The sequence below is a fragment of the Geotrypetes seraphini genome, chromosome 8 (genome assembly GCF_902459505.1).
Source record: "Geotrypetes seraphini chromosome 8, aGeoSer1.1, whole genome shotgun sequence".
NCBI classification, from domain to species: domain Eukaryota; kingdom Metazoa; phylum Chordata; class Amphibia; order Gymnophiona; family Dermophiidae; genus Geotrypetes; species Geotrypetes seraphini.
The window spans coordinates 115,516,629-115,534,679 of NC_047091.1; the positions used below are offsets into that span (position 1 = coordinate 115,516,629).

The 18,051-nt window shown below is 42.1% G+C and overlaps 1 protein-coding gene across 1 annotated transcript in view; it reads right to left on the reverse strand.

Annotated features, from left to right (window-relative positions):
• The window catches only part of COPE (COPI coat complex subunit epsilon), a 48,783-nt gene that overhangs the window by 7,494 nt on the left and 23,238 nt on the right, over positions 1–18,051 (reverse strand). The window contains exon 6 of the mRNA XM_033954961.1: positions 15,470–15,551. Coding sequence (XP_033810852.1) covers positions 15,470–15,551 — 82 coding nt within the window. The remainder of the gene's footprint in view (positions 1–15,469; positions 15,552–18,051) is intronic.

An 18,051-nucleotide genomic window follows, 5' to 3' on the forward strand; every position in this document is an offset into this window, starting at 1 on the left:
GTGCATAGAGTCATCTGCTTTGACCTCTTTGAAAAAAACCCGGAATAGGAATGATAATTAACAATTCTATGCGTACAGTATGCGTTGTTTTTTTTTTAAATTTTATTGTTGGTAGATCATTTTGACTTGGTCATTTTAAAAGTAGCTCGTGAGTCAAAAAAGTGTGGGCACCCCTGACTTAGTAGATAAAGACAGGTTGTTCACCCTCTCCAAGGTAGGGAGAACGAGAGGGCACTCTCTAAAGTTGAAAGGGGATAGATTCCGTACAAACGTAAGGAAGTTCTTCTTCACCCAAAGAGTGGTGGAAAACTGGAACGCTCTTCTGGAGGCTGTTATAGGGGAAAACACCCTCCAGAGATTTAAGAGAAAGTTGGACGGGTTCCTGTTGAACCAAAACGAAAGCAGGTAGGGCTGGTCTCAGGGCACTGATCTTTGACCTGGGGGGCCGCCGGGGAGCGGACTGCTGGGCACAATTGACCACTGGTCTGACCCAGCAGCAGCAATTCTTATGTTCTTATAGTTCAAGTTCCTCTTTCCCACATGCATCACTTTGCACTTGCTCACATTAAATGTCATCTGCCATTTTGATGCCACGTCTCCCAGTCTAACAAGGTCCTCTTGCAATTTTTCACAATCCTCTTGCAATGTAACAACTTAGAACAACTTTGTTTCATCAGCAAATTTAATTATCTCACTAGTTATTTCCATCACTAGAACAATGTTAAAAAGCAGCAGCCCAAGCACAGACCCCTGTGGAACCCCACTATTTATCCTTATCCATTGAGAATATTGACCATATCTCTGTTTTTCTATTTTTCAAATAGTCCTATTGTGGATTAAGAACATTACCTCCTCCCATGACTCTAATTTCCTCAGAAGTCTTTCATGAGGTACTTTATCAAATGCCTTTTGAAAATCCAAATATACAAAATGACCAGCTTACCTTTATCAATATGTTCATTCACCCTTTTGAAGAAATGCAGTAGATTGGTGAGACAAGATTTCCCTGGTCTAAATCCATGTTGGCTTTGTCTCATTAATCCACGCTTTATAATAATAATAATAATAATAATAATAATAACTTTATTCTTCTATACCGCCACAATCTTGCGACTTCTAGGCGGTTTACAGTCAAGGATGCTGGACATTCAGCGAAATACAATTTGCAGATATTCAGAGGGAATAAAGAATGCATATGTTCTGTCATTTGTCCTTTATAATAGCCTTTTCTGCCTTGCACCGATGTCAGGCACTTCTCTGTTCTTAATGAGATCACAATCTAAGTTTGTTTTGTACTTGGAGCAATGGAGAGTTAGGTGACTTGCTCAGGGTCACAAGTTACTGCAGGTTCTAAGTCCACTACACTAACCATTAGACTACTCCACAGCGAACAGGTTACACACACAAATGTATCCAAGCCCTTAAGGGCAAGACAGATAAAAGAACTGGAATAACATTATACTGTACTAGTCTTTAAGCCCGTTACATTAACGGGTGCTAGAAAAAATTGTTCTTAGACTTTACATTCCACCGGAACGTGCAGCCCGGATGGGGATTACTGCGTCGCATTCTTGCCCGAAATGCAATCAGGCTCACGCATCTTTGAGTCACATGTTTTGGGCCTGCCCCACAATCCAACAGTTTTGGAGATATCTTGGCCTATTTACCACATCACTTTGGGGAAGGCGATGGCTTCCGCAACCGAGGGCGTTATTTGGATTTTATAATATAGCCTCGCCCAAACCCAGGGGAATGTCAGCATTTATCTCCAGAGCCCTTTTGATGAGAAAAAAAGCCATCCTCACCAACTGGCTCTCCCGTGATCCCCCGTCATATGCACAATGGAGATCCCTAATGATAGTGCACGCAACACTGGAGAGACGCATGCTGGGAGACTTGACTCTTGGCCTGGGTCGAAAATTTTGTCAGGTGTGGGAGCACTTCTGGCAGGACCTCACACCGCGTGCTCGCAGTAGACTTTTGAATCTTTAAGATTTTATTCCCACTCTCAGCTGTTGGACTGGCCATGGATTCTTGGGGAGGGGAGGGGAGGGGAACTGATTATATTGTTGAAAATGTTATTTCTTGACTGGTACTACTGTTTGTATTTGCTTCTTACTGCTGGAATAATAAAAATCATTTAAACATAACGGGTGCTAGAATAGATGTGTCTGTCTGTCTGTGTTTCTTTATCTCTCTCTCCTTGGCCGCTGTCTGTGTCCTTCTGTCTACCCCCCCCCCCCGAGCAAAGCTGTCTGCCCCCAGCACACACCTCCCCCCAAAGCATCCCCCTTTCCCTCTCCCTAACTCTCTCCTGTCTTCCCCCCAGAGCAAAGTTGTTTGCCCCAAGCACACCCCTCCCTTCAAAGCAGCCCCCTTTCCCTCTCCCTGTCTCTCCATGGCTCCTTCTGTCTTCCCCCCAGAGCAAAGCTGTTTGCCCCAAGCACACCCCTCCCTCCAAAGCAGCCCCCTTTCCCTCTCCCCGTCTCTCCATGGCCCCTTCTGTCTTACCCCCAGAGCAAAGCTGTTTGCCCCAAGCACACCCCTCCCCCCAAAGCAGCCCCCTTTCCCTCTCCCTGTCTCTCCTTGGCCCCCTTCTATCTTCCCCCAGAGCAAAGCTGTCTGTCCCCAGCACATCTCCCCCCCCAAAGCAGCCCCCTTTCCCTCTCCCTATCTCTCCATGGCCCTTTCTGTCTCCCCCCCAGCACACCCCTCCCCCCAAAGCAGCCCCCTTTCCCTCTCCCCCCTGGCCCCCTGTATTGATCCCCTTCTTACCCTTCCTCCATCCCGGTGTCTTCTGGCCTGCTCCTCTTCAAAGCAGCCTGCAATCGTGGTGGTTGGCGAACCTCGCAGGCCGCTCTCCAACTCGGTAGCACGTTCCCTCTGACGCGATCTCATGCGTTAGAAGGAATGTGCTACTGAGGTTGGAGAGCGGCCTGCGAGGTTCTTTAAAGCTGGTCACGATCGCAGGCTGCTCTGAAGAGGAGGATCAATGGCGGCGGCAGCAGCGGTGAGCGACGGCGGGAGGTGTGTTCCCTGCCGAGGACGCAGGCAGGGAGAGAGCTTGCCTGCGCTTCCTTGCAGCAGTTGGTGAGTGAGGGCAGGAGGAGGGGAGTGGCCAGAATGTTCCCTGCCGCCAGGTTCTAAAATGGAACACGGCCACGGATCACACACCACAGCGGCAGGAATCACGCTGTTTTAACAGCGTATGCGCCAGTAAGCTTTTATTATATAGGATATCATTTAATATTTTTGTAAGCCATCCAAGATGGCGGATTAACTATTTGGCTAAGTTGATTCGCGTTAGAGAGCTCGCCTAATTTACTTTTCTTGGCTTTAATTACCTTTAACATGCCTAAGTGGAGAGGGCGTAGTGCCGCTGAAGCCTTGCGGCGTTCGGGCCTGGCCAGTCTCGGCAACATAGATGAGCTCCTGCGTCGAATGCAGGACATCATGGGAGTGTCAGCACGCCCGCTAGAGATGCACCGGGGCGAAACAGAAGCGTTCTCCTTGGGCCCTGAAACCACTCTGAGCCCCGACGCTGGAGTGCCTTTCCCTCCTCCCTGGATTACCAGCTCCCCGCGGGTGAAGGAGCCATTGGATGTCGGTGTTCGACTATTCCCGGAGGCTAATGGGAACTTGGAGGGGAGTATGGAGTTGGAATCCCTGTATTCACAGGGTATTCATTTACCTTTTGGGGACTTACCAACACCATAGCTTGTCTGTGTGCAGGAGAGCTGCAGCCAAGAGGAAATTACAGTTGGTGAGAACATGATTTTTCTTCTAAAAATTTTCCTTTATATTAAAGAAACCCAATGAGGTAACTCTTGAAGCTATTTGGGATCTTGTGGTGGATTTGGCTAAAACAATAAATCCTCAGCTCTCCCAGTTAGAGCATAAAATTAATACTCAAGAAAGTGAAATTAAGAATATAAAAGTTGATTTACAGGATTTGAAAAATTCAACATTAAATTCTTCCCAAGAAATGAGTTGCCAAACAAATTTCAGAAACACTGGTGAGAGACAATATCAATTTAAGAAGAAAATTGGAGTCTTTAGAAAATTTTTCCCGTAGCAATAACCTCAGACTAATTAACTTTCCTAGAGTTGTGGCAGTAACTCCGAGAGACATGTTGAAACGTTACATGATGGAGGTTGAAGGGGCACATGTATTCCTTCACATATATTCCTTGTAAGTAATTTTTCTCTGTATGTAATTTTTTCTATTCATGCTTGTGCTGAAACAGAAAGTTTTCACTTTGCTAAGAAACTTCACTTTGCTAAGCAAACACAAAGTCATTTTTCTCTTTCTGTTCTGTTCTAGCTGAGCAAGTCTGCTTCTCATTTAGATAAGCAACTTTTGCTAAGAATGAAACATTTGCTCAAACCTTAGACAAAAGGACAGTATTATGAAACTTCCCACCAAAGCCCCCCTTATGCTTGCTACTTCTTTTTAGTTGCTTTTATGTATCCTGTTACCAAATATGGTCTTTCCTACAGTCATATGCTGAAAAAACTGACCCATGTATAATGCTATAAAAATGGATGAAAAACACATAATAAATGGACAATCTCTTTGGGACAAAACTGAGCCTGAGCATCCTTTCTTCCTAAAGAGACTGTCTCCAGATATCTGAGAGGCGACAGAGTGTGTGCAAGATGGTTTTGGGACCAGAACCGGACCAGGTCCGTTTCAGAGGTGTTGGAAATTACTGAAGAACTATTACCACCATTCACCCAAGTGTACCCATTTACCCATTAAATTCATCCTACCGAATCATATTACCTACCAACGCCTGGAAAAGATTTGATATGCAATGTAATATAACTGCTTTCATCTAATGTTACTAAGAATATACTCATTCTGTTACTATGTCTTACCCTAAATGTCATGTACCCTCCTGGAAATGTCCAGCTTCTTCTTGTGTAATCCGCTTTGAACCGCAAGGTACAAGCGGAATAGAAATCATTAATGTAATGTAATGTAATGTAAAAGGGAAGAAAAGTTAAAAGATGATGATCAACAATTGCTTAATATTTCTACATTGTTGGAACTTTCAGATAAGGAAGTCGCAAAGTCGGCAACACTTCTTCTTACAGTTGCCTTAGCACCAGATAAAAACTGGCTATTAAGACTTTTCTTTCAAAATAAACAGAAAAATTTTCTAGGGTATAAAATACAAATGTATCCAGACCTGTCACGAGATACACAAAAACGTCGACGTGAATTTTTGTTGTTAAAGCCAGGTGTTATAGCTCTTGGGGCGACTTATTTTCTTCGTCACCCATGTAAATGTGTGATAGTGTATCAAATGCAAAAATATGTTTTCTTTGATCCTAGCCAACTGACAACCTTCTTGTCAGCAGCTCGACTGAAAATAGGAGGAATATGAAGCACTCTTAGTTTAGATTGTTTGATTTCCTGTCTCAGCCAATATAATTGTTAATTTTTTACTTCCATTTTCTTTGTTATACTTCGCTGATTCTACATTTTGGATCTATATTGAGGACTTGAGTTAAAATTAAGATAAATTTGGTTATTAGATTATAATTTGATTTGTAATTTATTTCTTATTTAACTTTATCTTTCTGTACAAGTGGATACTTGATATGTTATTGAAAAATGATAAATAAATAGTAATAAAAAAAATATTTTTGTAAGCCAGTACTTCCAATCATTTTGTGTCTGACTCCGTGATTGTGGCACCTCTAATGGTGTGAATAACAAAGAGAGAACTAGTGAAGCTTGAAAAATGGTCTAAAATTTGGCAACTAAGATTAAGGCCCTCCTTTACAAAGCCATGCTAGCATTTTTAGCGCCGGCTGTGGCGGTAAGACCTCCGATGCTCATGGGAATTCTATGAGCGTTGGAGTTCCTATCCCTGAAGCTGGTGCTAAAAATGCTAGCGTGGCTTTGTAAAGAGAAATTAATGCTTAAAAAATTATGGGTTGTGCATTTAAGCTGCAAACAAAACAAAAGACACCCAACAATACAGTATAGGGATGAAATACTTTTCTGCATGAAAGAAGAATGGGACTTGGAGGTGATTGGCCACAATAAAATCATCAGATACAAATGGGTAGAAAAGTATGCTTGGATCCATAGGGAGAGGAATGGCCAAGAGGAAAACGAAGCGAGTGCCCCTGTATAAATCTCTGTTGAGACCTCATTTAGAATACTATGTACAAGTAAGATGATAAGAACCGCCATGCTGGGTCAGACCTAAGATCCATTTAGCCCAGTATCCAGCTTCCAACAGTGACCAATCTAGGTCATAAATACCCAGGAGAATCCCAAAGAATGACATATTCTATGCTACTGACCCCCTTGGATAAAGTAGTGTTTTTCCCCACATCTAACTTAATAGCAGTTTATGGTCTTTTCCTCCAGGAACTTGTTCAAGCCTTTTTTAAATCCACAAACACTAACTGTTTTTACCACATCTGCCAATGAGTTCCAGAGCTTAGCTATTTATTGAGAAAATATTCTCTCCTATTTGTTTTAACAGTAGTACTATGTAATTTCATGGCGTGTCCTCTAGTTTTTGTACTTTCTGAAGAGTAAACTTTCACTCAGGATATTGCAGACCCCTCCCACAGCCAGTTTACCCTTAAGCCAGTCTTCGGCCCTGGAGCCAGCGCAGCCCTACTCAAAGGCTTCCTGAAGTCTGTACTGAGTCTTTCCCTCTAACCTGGCTGCCCTTCTGAAAACAAAAAATTATGTCAGAAGGGGGCAGGCCGGGTAAGAGGGAAAGGATGCAATGGCAATGGGAGGGGCAATGAGCCATGATGAGGTGAGGGGGAAGAAATATGCCATACAATGTGGGAGGAAGGAAAGTAATAATAATAATAAGCCTAAGCCAAAGTAGTTCGAGGCGGTTTACAATAAAGAAGAGCTGGACATTCAGCGAAAAAACAATGAAGTCTTTGAGTACATGAATATTTGTACAGAGTAAGGTTACATTGTAGGGGCGGGTTTACAATAAGAAGTGGGTCGAAGCGGTTTACAATAAGAAGGGTTGGTCATACAGCGTGGGGTAAGTAGTGAAGACTTTAGGAATCCTTGGTCACAAATCGGTTGAACAGGTTGGTTTTAACTAGTTTTCTGAAGTTGAGGTAGGATGAGGAGTGCTTGATGATGCTGCATGAAATGGCTGCAGAAAATGGCTGCATGCGATTAATAATTAACACATTAATCGCAACTAACATGCAGTCCTACTTAGAAAAAGGTACATGGTAAAAAGACATGACCAGTCTTGTGATTCCTGGAACTTACTGCATCAGGATGAGGACACTCAAGGAGACCAGGGGAGAGATACCTGGGAGAAGGAGGTGCCCCCACCTCCCTAGTAGAAATTCCAAATGTGGCACATCTTTTTAATAGAGAGGAGAAGTAGAATTTAAACTGTTCTAAACTTATCGAAAGAGGACTCCCAGGTCAAAGTCCTGTGAACCCTTCTCATTTTCCCTATACACAGAGCTATCAGGAATATGATCTGAATTGAGTGGGACGCTCCCAATGGGAGGCTTCAAGATTAGCAAGTCAGTGGTCTCCCAAAGTGGTCTCCTGAGTCTAGGGAGGGGGATATGAGCCAGTTGCTAATGCCAAGGTCTCAAAAGCAGCGGCCATTTGCACCGGCATGACCACTCTATAAAAAAGTTTGTGAAAGTATGAAGAGTGGACTGTGTATCTGCCCTACCAATCTCCTCAGGCAGAACTGCCCAGAATTCTGCCCTGAACAAGCCGCACTTAATAATAATAATAATAATAATAACTTTATTCTTGTATACCGCATTACCATGGAAGTTCTATGCGGTTAACAGAAGAAGAGACTGTACATTTACAGCGATGTTACAATTTTGTTAATGTTACATTTACATTTTAGACGATACATATTCGGTCAAGTTATCTTTACATTTTTGACAATAAATATACGGTGAAGTTATTTTGGCAGCTAGGTTATATGTTCAGAGTGGTTACATTTGCTATAAGTTAGATACAGCAGCGTTACAGATAGCAGTGTTACATGAGGCGGTAGGGGTCTAGGGGGGAGAGGTCAGAAGGGAAGGGAGGAGGAGGGAGGATAAATCAGAGGAATTTGTCAAAAAGGTAGGTTTTAGTTAACTTCTGGAATGTTTGATAGTGGGGGGAATTGGAGATGAGAATAGAGAGGCATTTGTTCCATTTGCCCGCTTGGAATGCTAGAGATCGGTCAAGGAATTTTTTGTAGAGGCAGCCCTTTAGGGAGGGAAAGGACAACAGGTAGGTGTTTCATGTACGAGAGGGGCATGCAATTTCAAGGTGCTCAGATAGGTAGATTGGAGTAGAGCCTGCTAAGGTTTTGAAGCAGAGGCAAGCAAATTTAAAGGTGATTCTTGCCTCCACTGGCAGCCAGTGGAGTTTAGCGTAATAGGGGCTAACGTGGTCGTACTTTTTGAGGCCGAAGATGAGGCGGACGGCGGCATTTTGTACTATTCTTAAACGTTTGATGGTGTTTTTATAGGCTCCTAGGTATATGATATTACAGTAGTCCAGTATGCTTAAGATTAATGATTGAACCAGTAAGCGGAAGGAGAGGTGGTCGAAGTGGTGTTTGATAGTGCGAAGTTTCCAGAGGGTGCAGAAGCATTTTTTGACCTGAGCATTGGTATGGTCTTCGAAGGTTAAGCATCTATCTAGGATGACTCCGAGTATTTTTATGGAGGGGTTGATAGGATAATCTAGGCCGTTCAGTTTCATGGAGGTGTTTGTTATTTTATGGGTAGGGCTTGCCAGGAAGATTTTGGTTTTTTCAGTGTTCAATTTTAATTTAAATTGCGAGGTCCATTGTTCTAACTTGGTGAGGATGGAGGATGTGAGTTGTTCCGTCTGTTGGGTGAATTAAGTTAGGGGGATGATGATGGTGATGTCATCGGCGTAAATGAATGATTTAAGGTTTAAGTCGGCTAGTGTCCGTGCTAGAGATGCCAAGTAGATGTTAAAGAGGGAGGGGGATAGTGGGGAGCCTTGTGGGACTCCACAGGAATTACGCCATTGATGGGAGAAGGTTCCATTGCTGTGGACCTGATAGGTACGGTTAGTTAGGAAGCTTGAGAACCAGTGTAGTACTTGGCCGGAAATGCCGATGGAGTCAAGGCAGCGGAGCATGATATCATGGTCGACCAGATCGAAAGCGCTGCTTAGGTCGAGTTGGAGTACTAGGGCGCTTTTGCCCAGGGAGAATAATTGGAGGAGGTAATTGGTTAGAGCAGCTAAGACCGTTTCCGTGCTGTGGTTTGAGCGGAAGCCGGATTGGGAATCAGGAAGGATGTTGAACTTTTCTAGGTAGTTCATGAGGTCATGGTTAATGAGGCCTTCCATGAGTTTTTGGAAGAGTGGTATGTTGGCGATGGGTCTATAGTTGGTGGTGGAGGAGATGGGTTCTTTGTTGTTTTTGAGGCGGGAGGATACAAGAATGTGGCCGAGTTCAGTCGGGAAGAGACCAGTGGACAGGCATAGTGAGACCCTATTGAAGAGTTCGGCTTTGAATTGGGGGGGGGGGCAGGCGGATTTAATAATGGTGGGTGGGCAGTTGTCTAATAGGCAGTTGGAGTTGGTGTATTTTGAGAAGAGTTTGAGAAAAAGGTTCCAGTCTGGGCTTTCGAATGAGCTCCAGGTCATGTCGGCCCTTGAACCTGTTGTGTCTACTGCTAGAAGGTTGAGTATTGTCTCAGTATTGGGAGTTGTAAGTGACGATTTTAGGGTTCGGATTTTATTGGTGAAGTGGTCAGCTATGATTTTTGCAGGGGGCGGGAGTTCTGAGCTAGAGCGTTTATGAGAATCGGTGTCTAGAAGGGAGTTGACTAATCGGAAAAGTGCATTTCACTTATGGTGAAATGTGCCTTGAAGGAAAATTGGCAGCCATTTATTATAGCCAGTGTAGTTAAACAAAATAGCTATGTGGATCCATATGGAAATCAAAGCCATAGATGCTGGTTTCCCTGGTCTGCCAGGACTAGTGATCCTAAAAGGATGATCTGAAAGACGAAAATCATTCATCACCTTGGGATAACTGAGAAGAACTCTCATGTCCAGTAACTCCAAAACTTTGTCCTTTTTCTTTACACCTGGAACCTGAAATGCTGTAGTCAGACTTCCTGATTGACATGACACGCTGATATCACCTTTGACAGAAAGGCACTGTGCATTGAGACACACCCACCTCCTTAAATCTGAGGAACGGCTCACTAAATGACAGAGCCTGAAGTTCCAAAACTCTTCTTGATGAGGTGATAGCTACCAGGAAAACGGTCCTGATGGTCAGATCCATCAGTGATGCCTTTTGCGAGGGATCATACAGGGCTCTACTGAGAGCCCATAGCACATAGTTAAGATTCCATTTAGGAAATGGTTGTTTCATGTGAGGAAACAGATTTCACAGGAGAACTGGACACATGCAGATGGAAAGATAAAGACCCTGCCTCAACTTGAGCTATAAGGCATGAACGCATGAGAGGCTTGCCACCTGTACCATGAAGGGGCCAATCACTAAGCTCTTTCTGAGATAATCCTGAAGAAATGAAAGGACTTCGAAAATCGGGACCCTAAAAGGCTCCACTTTCTGTTCCGCATACCAGCGCTGAAAAGACTTCCAAGTCTTAGTATAGACTAGAGGCTGCGACCATAGTTGACTTCTTAGCTCGTAGGAGGGTAACTATAACCATCTCCAAATATCCTTTCTTTCTTTTTTAAAATTTTTTATTAAGGCTGTGTGCTCAAGAGCCATGCTGTAAGCCCAAAGTGTTCCGGACTCTCTAGGACAATTGGACCCTGAAACCCAATGTCTGAGCTCTTCTGGAACCCCCGAACCTCGGTTTAGATCCGCAAAATGATCTCTGAGCAGAGGAGCCCACTGATGACTAACGAGACCGTCTGTAGCCATGAAAGGAACCACAACTTGACCCTTCTGGAGCACATTGTCTACTGTCTAGTAATGACTTAGGATGATAGTCTGCCACACTGGCCACAAGGATGTCCAACCCCTTGTCAAAGAGTATTGAAAGCCTGCTCAAAGCAGCTTTAAAGGTAGAATCTCCTGCCAACTGTCTGATCCATAGCATGCTACGGGCAAAGATAAAATAGGCAGACAATTTTTTCATGACCCTGAACCCATCATATAGAGCATTTGTTACATAATCAACCCCCGAAAATGCTACGTGGGGATATGCATCCTCCTCTGGAGCTAGAGCCTGGCGCAGTATCTTATGGTAGTCTCCCCTGCCACTCTCAGACCCAAAGCTAAAGCTTCAAACTGGCATTTTAGGATTAAGTCCACCCTGCAATGCCATGCATCCTTTAGAATTACTCCACCTTCACTAGGAAGCGACATAACCTTTGTTATCTTGTTACCAGCAAATCCACCCTAGGTGGCACCAATAACTTCTGGAACTCACGAACCATCAGGTACAATGTTGTCATGGCTCTGACAAATGTCAAGGGGCCCTCTGGCAACTCCCAATGCTCCGTCACCATCATGGTGACCTCTGGATGCGAAAGAAAAAATTTGGACTGGGTCTTAGAACTGCTCATAAGAGAAATTTGAGGATCTAGGACAATTCATCACGGCCATTTCATTGCAATGAACTGTCTGCAACAGAACAACCAAAACAGAGGATTACCTGCTGCTTGAGCAGGTGTTCAGTGATGGGCTCACTGGAGTAGGAATGGCCGGGGAGAAGGTGCATGCGGAGGAAGCTGCCTTTGGCCTCTCTCCATCTTCTATGTGCTTGTATTGGAAGTGCCTGCCCTTGTGTATCCAGTGAGTAGCATTATAAACAGTGTCCTGATTCTGTGTTTGGAGGGGCTCCCCATCAGAAGGGGATGATTCAGCACGGCCGTTTCATTGCAGCTGCACCAAAATGTTTCACAATGAAATAGTTGTGACAACTCATCCCATTCCAGAAATCTGAGCCATGGAAGCCTGAGATGGTTCCAGATTTAACTCCCTTAGAGATACTGTACTGACTAGTGCTGCCCGACTCAGGAAAAAAAAATTCGATTCGATTCAGCCTATTGAATTGATTTTTCGATTCGATTTTCCTGCCCAAGTGGATGTTTTTTTCAAATATCCCGGTGGGTTTATTTTATAGCCTCTTCACCCACTTTGCCCTCTCCTACCCACACTTGCGCTATGGTGTAAACAAAATAAACAAAAAAGACTTTTCCTCTCTCTCTTAAATCCTAGCTCACGTTCGTGGGACAGCATTATGACCTACTCCCAAGGAGAATTCTGCAAAAGAGCATGCATTTTAAAATTCTGCACCTTTGATTTGCATTTCTATAGAATTTTGAAGAATTAAAAAGTATTGTATATGGAATATACTCTCCCAGAGTACAAATTGAGGAGTTACCAAGTCATTTGATCATGCAGTAACATATCCTGCTCAATCATCTTACATCTCTTGCTCAATAGCTTATAAAACTTTAGAGCTTAAGCCTTAAGAGGGAAACTTCCCCAAATGCCACATATAAATGAAAACTATCCTGTTTTATTGATTATACTCTACATCTGTTAGCATATCTTTATGTTTCATGAAAACTAATGGGATAGAAGTTCAGTTCAAATGTGAGGTCTGATCAGAAAGAAAGAAGTTATAAAGATTACACAGAAAACTAGGATAGGATAGAAGAGAAACAAGCATTATATATATCTTGGAACTTTTCCTGATCACAGTTCAGCAGTATAAACACTACTCCCCCAGATATAAAGCGTGGCTTTTTATTTCGTTACTAAAATACCTACTTACTGGTTAGTCGGGGGGAGAGAAAGAGTGAGTCAGAAAGGGTATAACTGAATACTACTACTACTGTGCTTTTCAAAACTGAAAAGTGACACTACTTTTTAACAGCTAGCCACATTTATGCATGCAAAATAGTCTACGCCTTTATGAAACTACACAACAGTATCTTTCAAAAAAATTTTGGATTATGATATGGTGACAGGAAGAGGCAGCACCAGTAAGCAGTCAAGAGAACAATAAGAACATACCAAAAACACGAGTAACATGCTTAGAAAAATTTTAAGCTATAAAACAGTAAAATAATAAGTTTTGCAACCTTCTCAAACCCTAACAACCCCACAAAACCAACCACAAAATATAGCTGCTCGACTCTATAGTGAAGATCAAATAATAAAGAAGAGTTACAAATGTGCCAGAAGGTTTTTTAAAAGGCACATTAGCTCTGACCAAACTTTTATGCCACTCTCCGATGCGCGGTTCCAAAAACGCCAATAAGCAGATTTGGCACTGCACCGATACATACCCTCCAACACTAATCTTGCAACACTGCTTAGGAGAGAATATAAACCATTACGAGTGATCAATTTTCCTACAAATTTAAGCAGTTTATTTTTACCTTGCAATCACAAACAATCGCTACTGCCGCTTTTGCCTGTTCAGGGAGGAGAAGAGAGAGCCTTGCTGCCCCAATTTTTGCAAAACCGGAAGTTACATTGAAGCAAGGACTCCGGTGGCAGAAGGAAATCCTGAACGGATCTGCAGTGGTAGCAAGGGGGCCAACGAATCGGTAAGTCTGATTTTCTGCAATAACAAACCGATTCGAATCGATTCACCCAAAGTGAATCGGAGAATCGATTTGAATCACGAATCGGGCAGCACTAGTACTAACTTCCATTAAGTCCGCCAGTTTAAAAAGAGTCTGTATCAGGTCCACTGTCCAGTCCAGGGCTGGTAGTGCCCACTTACAACCCAAAATCCTCTAAACTTGAAGATTCACTTTGCAGGTATATTGTTACAAAAACTGTGAAGTCTGTGAACTTTCAGAAGCATCTAGGTTGATAAATTGTTTCTTTGGCTCCCTGACCACAATTGTGAAGCACGGTCTGTGTTGGGGCTGAGCTAAAATATCATATAATACTGCACAAAATAAATTTAATTTTTTATATTTTTTGACACAAATTGTTGGTGTATGTGTGGCACATCTTGGTAATGTGCTGTAATTAAAATATAATGTAACTAATAGTTGTTACTTCATGGTCATTCCTTTAAGAAGATTTTTCTATGAGTATACTGCAACACTACATGTTATTGAATGTTCAATTAATCAATCAAGTCTTTGGGATTATTACAGTTAGCTAGAAAAGATCCAGCAGTGACGAGGGCACAAAACAATCCAACATTTATGCAAATTTTAACACAACACAGTGGGAAGTTGGAAAATTGTATCTTTGCAGATACTTCTCCGTTGCATTCCCAAACATGTAACCACACCAACTGCTAGCTTGTAATTAATATCCGAGAACCATTAGCTATGATTTCATACTGAGTTTTGTCTTAAGTGCTTTAAGACCAGTGTTCTTCAACCTTTTGACATCTATGGAGTGGCAGAAATAAAATAATTATTTTGTTGACCGGCACTGGTCCACAGACCGGCAGTTGAAGAACACTGGGCTAAGTCGTGCCCATCTCCACCCCAGACCCCGCCCTCATAATAGTACTAATTGTAACACTATTTTTTCCATTCATTTTTCATTTATACACATAATATAATCGTATTAACAACATATAATGGTTAACCACAAAATTAAAATACACAAAGCACACTGTATGCTTTTCTACATTCAATCCTACCAGAAAACAGATAACCCCATGCAAATGCAGGACCAAAAACTAAAAGTACTAAAATTTACAAACAAACCCTAAGATGCAAGACTCTGCAAGCAGTACAACCTCAGAGGAAAAGAAACAAATGCATTTCTTCCTAAACAGACAGCAGATGTAAATCAATCACTAAATAAAAAAATAAAAGCATTTCCCCTACCGTTGTTGTCTCTCTCCCTCCTTGCTGTACCTTGCCTTCTGGCCTGCCCCCTGGTGTTATCTTCGGGTCGGTCCATGATGCAATCAACACGGCGTCTTTGTGCCGGCTTCCTGAGTGCTGCAGTGCACAAAGCTGTGGGCAGCAGCAACTCGTGCACATCCCGCGTCTCATCTGGAAGCCTTCCCTCTGACGTTGCGACATCAGACAGAAGGCTTCTGGTTCAGGCGCAGGACGTGTGCAGGAGCTTTTTCCCACGGCTTTGTGCACTGCAGCATGCAGGGAGCCGATCCGAAAACGTTGCATTGATTGCACCGTGGACTGGTGGCTGAAGAGCACTATCTTGGGCCCTGTGGATCGGCAGAAAATTTCTGCGGACCGGCAGTTGAAGAACATTGCTTTAGACATTCTGAATTTCTATTACAGTAATGAGCTTGTACAGTGCTTACAGCTTGCATGAATTTCCTGTCTGAATCCATAGATGCTTGCCATTACCACTTCCAGCAGCTGAAACGCCTTATTCTCCAAAGAAAGAAATGCTGAAAATGCAGGGTGTTATCAATACTCAAGACAGAAAAGTTTCAAGCTAAACACCAGTGAAGCCCAACTGCCCAACAGACACTATCAAAAAATGTCAAGTGACGCGCTTACCAGGGTGAGATTCACCCAGGCTGTGGCGAGCTGTGTAAGTGTAGCATCCTCATCTTGCTCTTGCATCTTTTTCAGTTCTTTACTATAAAGAAGAATCCAGACAGAACGATGAGAAACATGAGAGGGAGGCAAACAATTTCATTTAAAATACTGAAAGGAGAATAGGAGGATGATGTCATTTCAGGACCAGTCACAGTATCCTGTAGTGCATCCTACAGATGCCTTCAGGTATATGCAACTGTCCCATTATTTTTCTATACTGAAAACAGGGTCCTTTTCTGTAGGGGTATTTGCTAAATTGAGAGCATTTTTTCGCAAAAAGGAACCTGATAGGATATCTGTTTCACAACTGCATTACATTACATTGATTACCCATCTCTGAAATCATGTCGCTACAAGTACCTAGACAGAATGCTATCATTCCAGGCAGCTAAACTGAACACATGGCTAGCAAAACCAATACTCGAGGCCACATCATACGCTGACTTCAGAAAATCACTGAAGACCCGTCTCTTCAACGCTACCTAAGTTTTTCCATCTCTACCAATGGAAATCCCCGAAAGCCCATCCTCTACCTTCTCCCTTCCCCTTTTGACGTAAATTGCTGTAATCCTCCTCTCTCATTTACATTGTAAATTCTTCCTGTATACAGCGTTGATCTCTTGTATCTTGTTCACATTGTAATATCCTGTATCCTATTGTAAATATCCTGTATCCTATTGTAAATATCTTCCTGCATCTTATTCACATTGTAATACCCTGTATCTTACTCACATTGTAATTTTCTTCCTGTAAACAGCTCTGATCTCTTGTACCTTGTTCTACCATGTTCCAAGCCTATTTATCTTGTTTCAAAGCTTATGTATCTCAGATTCCTGGTTCCAAAGCTTGTATCTCATATCTTGTTCCAAACATATGTATCTTGTTGTAAACATACGTCTCCTGCTTTAACTCGGCACGACTCTCATTGTAAACCGCTTTGAACTTAGTGTATAGCGGTATATAAGAAATAAAATTATTATTATTATTATTATATCTCGCCAATACTTTTCAGTTCTAGGCAGTTTACAACAAGAAATTAGCCTTGGCATTCCCAGGGAGATTACAAGGTTGATAGCTATAGTATGCATCAGGATCTGGGAATGGTCGATAAGGTTTGGTTAGATCATTTGACAAATTTCTTGAATAGTATGGTTTTCAGTTCTTTCCTGAATGTTTTGTAGTTGGGCATCATGCTCATCAGATTTGAGAGGTAGTGGTCTGCACCAGGCCTTATAGAGTACCTTGCCTTCCAAATCATATGTGGTACTGGCTACTAAACGGAATAAGGAACTGACCACGAGGTCGATTCCTGCCTACATTAATTATATGTTTATTAAAAACTTTCTATACCACATAGCCTAAAATAGGATCCAAGCACGGTACAATATATAATAATAATAATAATTTTATTTCTTATATACCGCCAAAGCCATAGTAGTTCACACATTCATCAAGAAAGGAACTTCATTTAAAAATAGGATAGAAAAGAGTAAAAGAAAATGTTAAAAATTTTGTTTGTTGGGGTTTTTTTTTCTATAATACTAAGCAATCAAGATCTCCATAATAATTCTAAAAGCAATTATAATAAAAACAATCAAATCTCAGTAAACCATAATTAATGCATAGTTAAAAAACTGTTTTTCCTTATCAAAAATTAATCATTATATAAATACAGATTGCAGTCCCAAATTCAGTTATTCAATTTGAGAAAGCCAATTGAAAAAAATGCGCTTTTAAGTGTCTTTTAAAATTTATGTATGATTCTTCTTTTCTCAAATCTATGGGCAAATTATTCCATAACCGCAGAACATTAAAACTCATTCCAAGGATGGTTATGGGGGAAAACTGGCGAGTGTGCACCTTTTGAATTATTGCTAGAGCTTATTTTCTTTCAGGTGTGGGCATACTACTCTGGTTATGTTGCCTCCAAAATCTGTTTAAAGTGTGATGTTCAAATGGCACTCTTCTTCATGACTCATGGGTACATCCATAGGTTTGCCAGTTTTGGTCTAGGGTTTAACTGTATGTAAGCAGGCTTCTGGGTATCTCAATTCCACTTTCTCCTCTTAGTGTAATTGGAAAAACATTTAACTGGGCTTTTTGGTTTGGGAAGATGTCTCTTGTTTAAAAAAGCATGTGTGGTGGGAGCAGAGCTGCCAAGTTATTGTCACTGGAGAAACATATTAATTTGTCAAGGATTTGGGACCCATATCTTAATAACCTCTCACATCATATGAGTGAGACAGACTGGATAAGTAGAGGCAAATCCCAGGATGATGAAGGACAACTGGGGCTAGCACTAAGAAACCCTTGAAAGTGTTTTTTTATTGTAGGACCTCTAAGTGCTAGATGGCTTTATACATTATTATAATACAACATAACTTTACGCTCAATCTAATCTAATCTAGCATTTGTGAGTCGCACAAACCTAAGCAGGCTCTAGGCGACTTGGAAAGGAAAAGAGTAAATAGAAACATAGAAACTGATGGCATGGCCCATCTAGTCTGCCCACACTAATGACCCACCCCCTAACTTCTTCC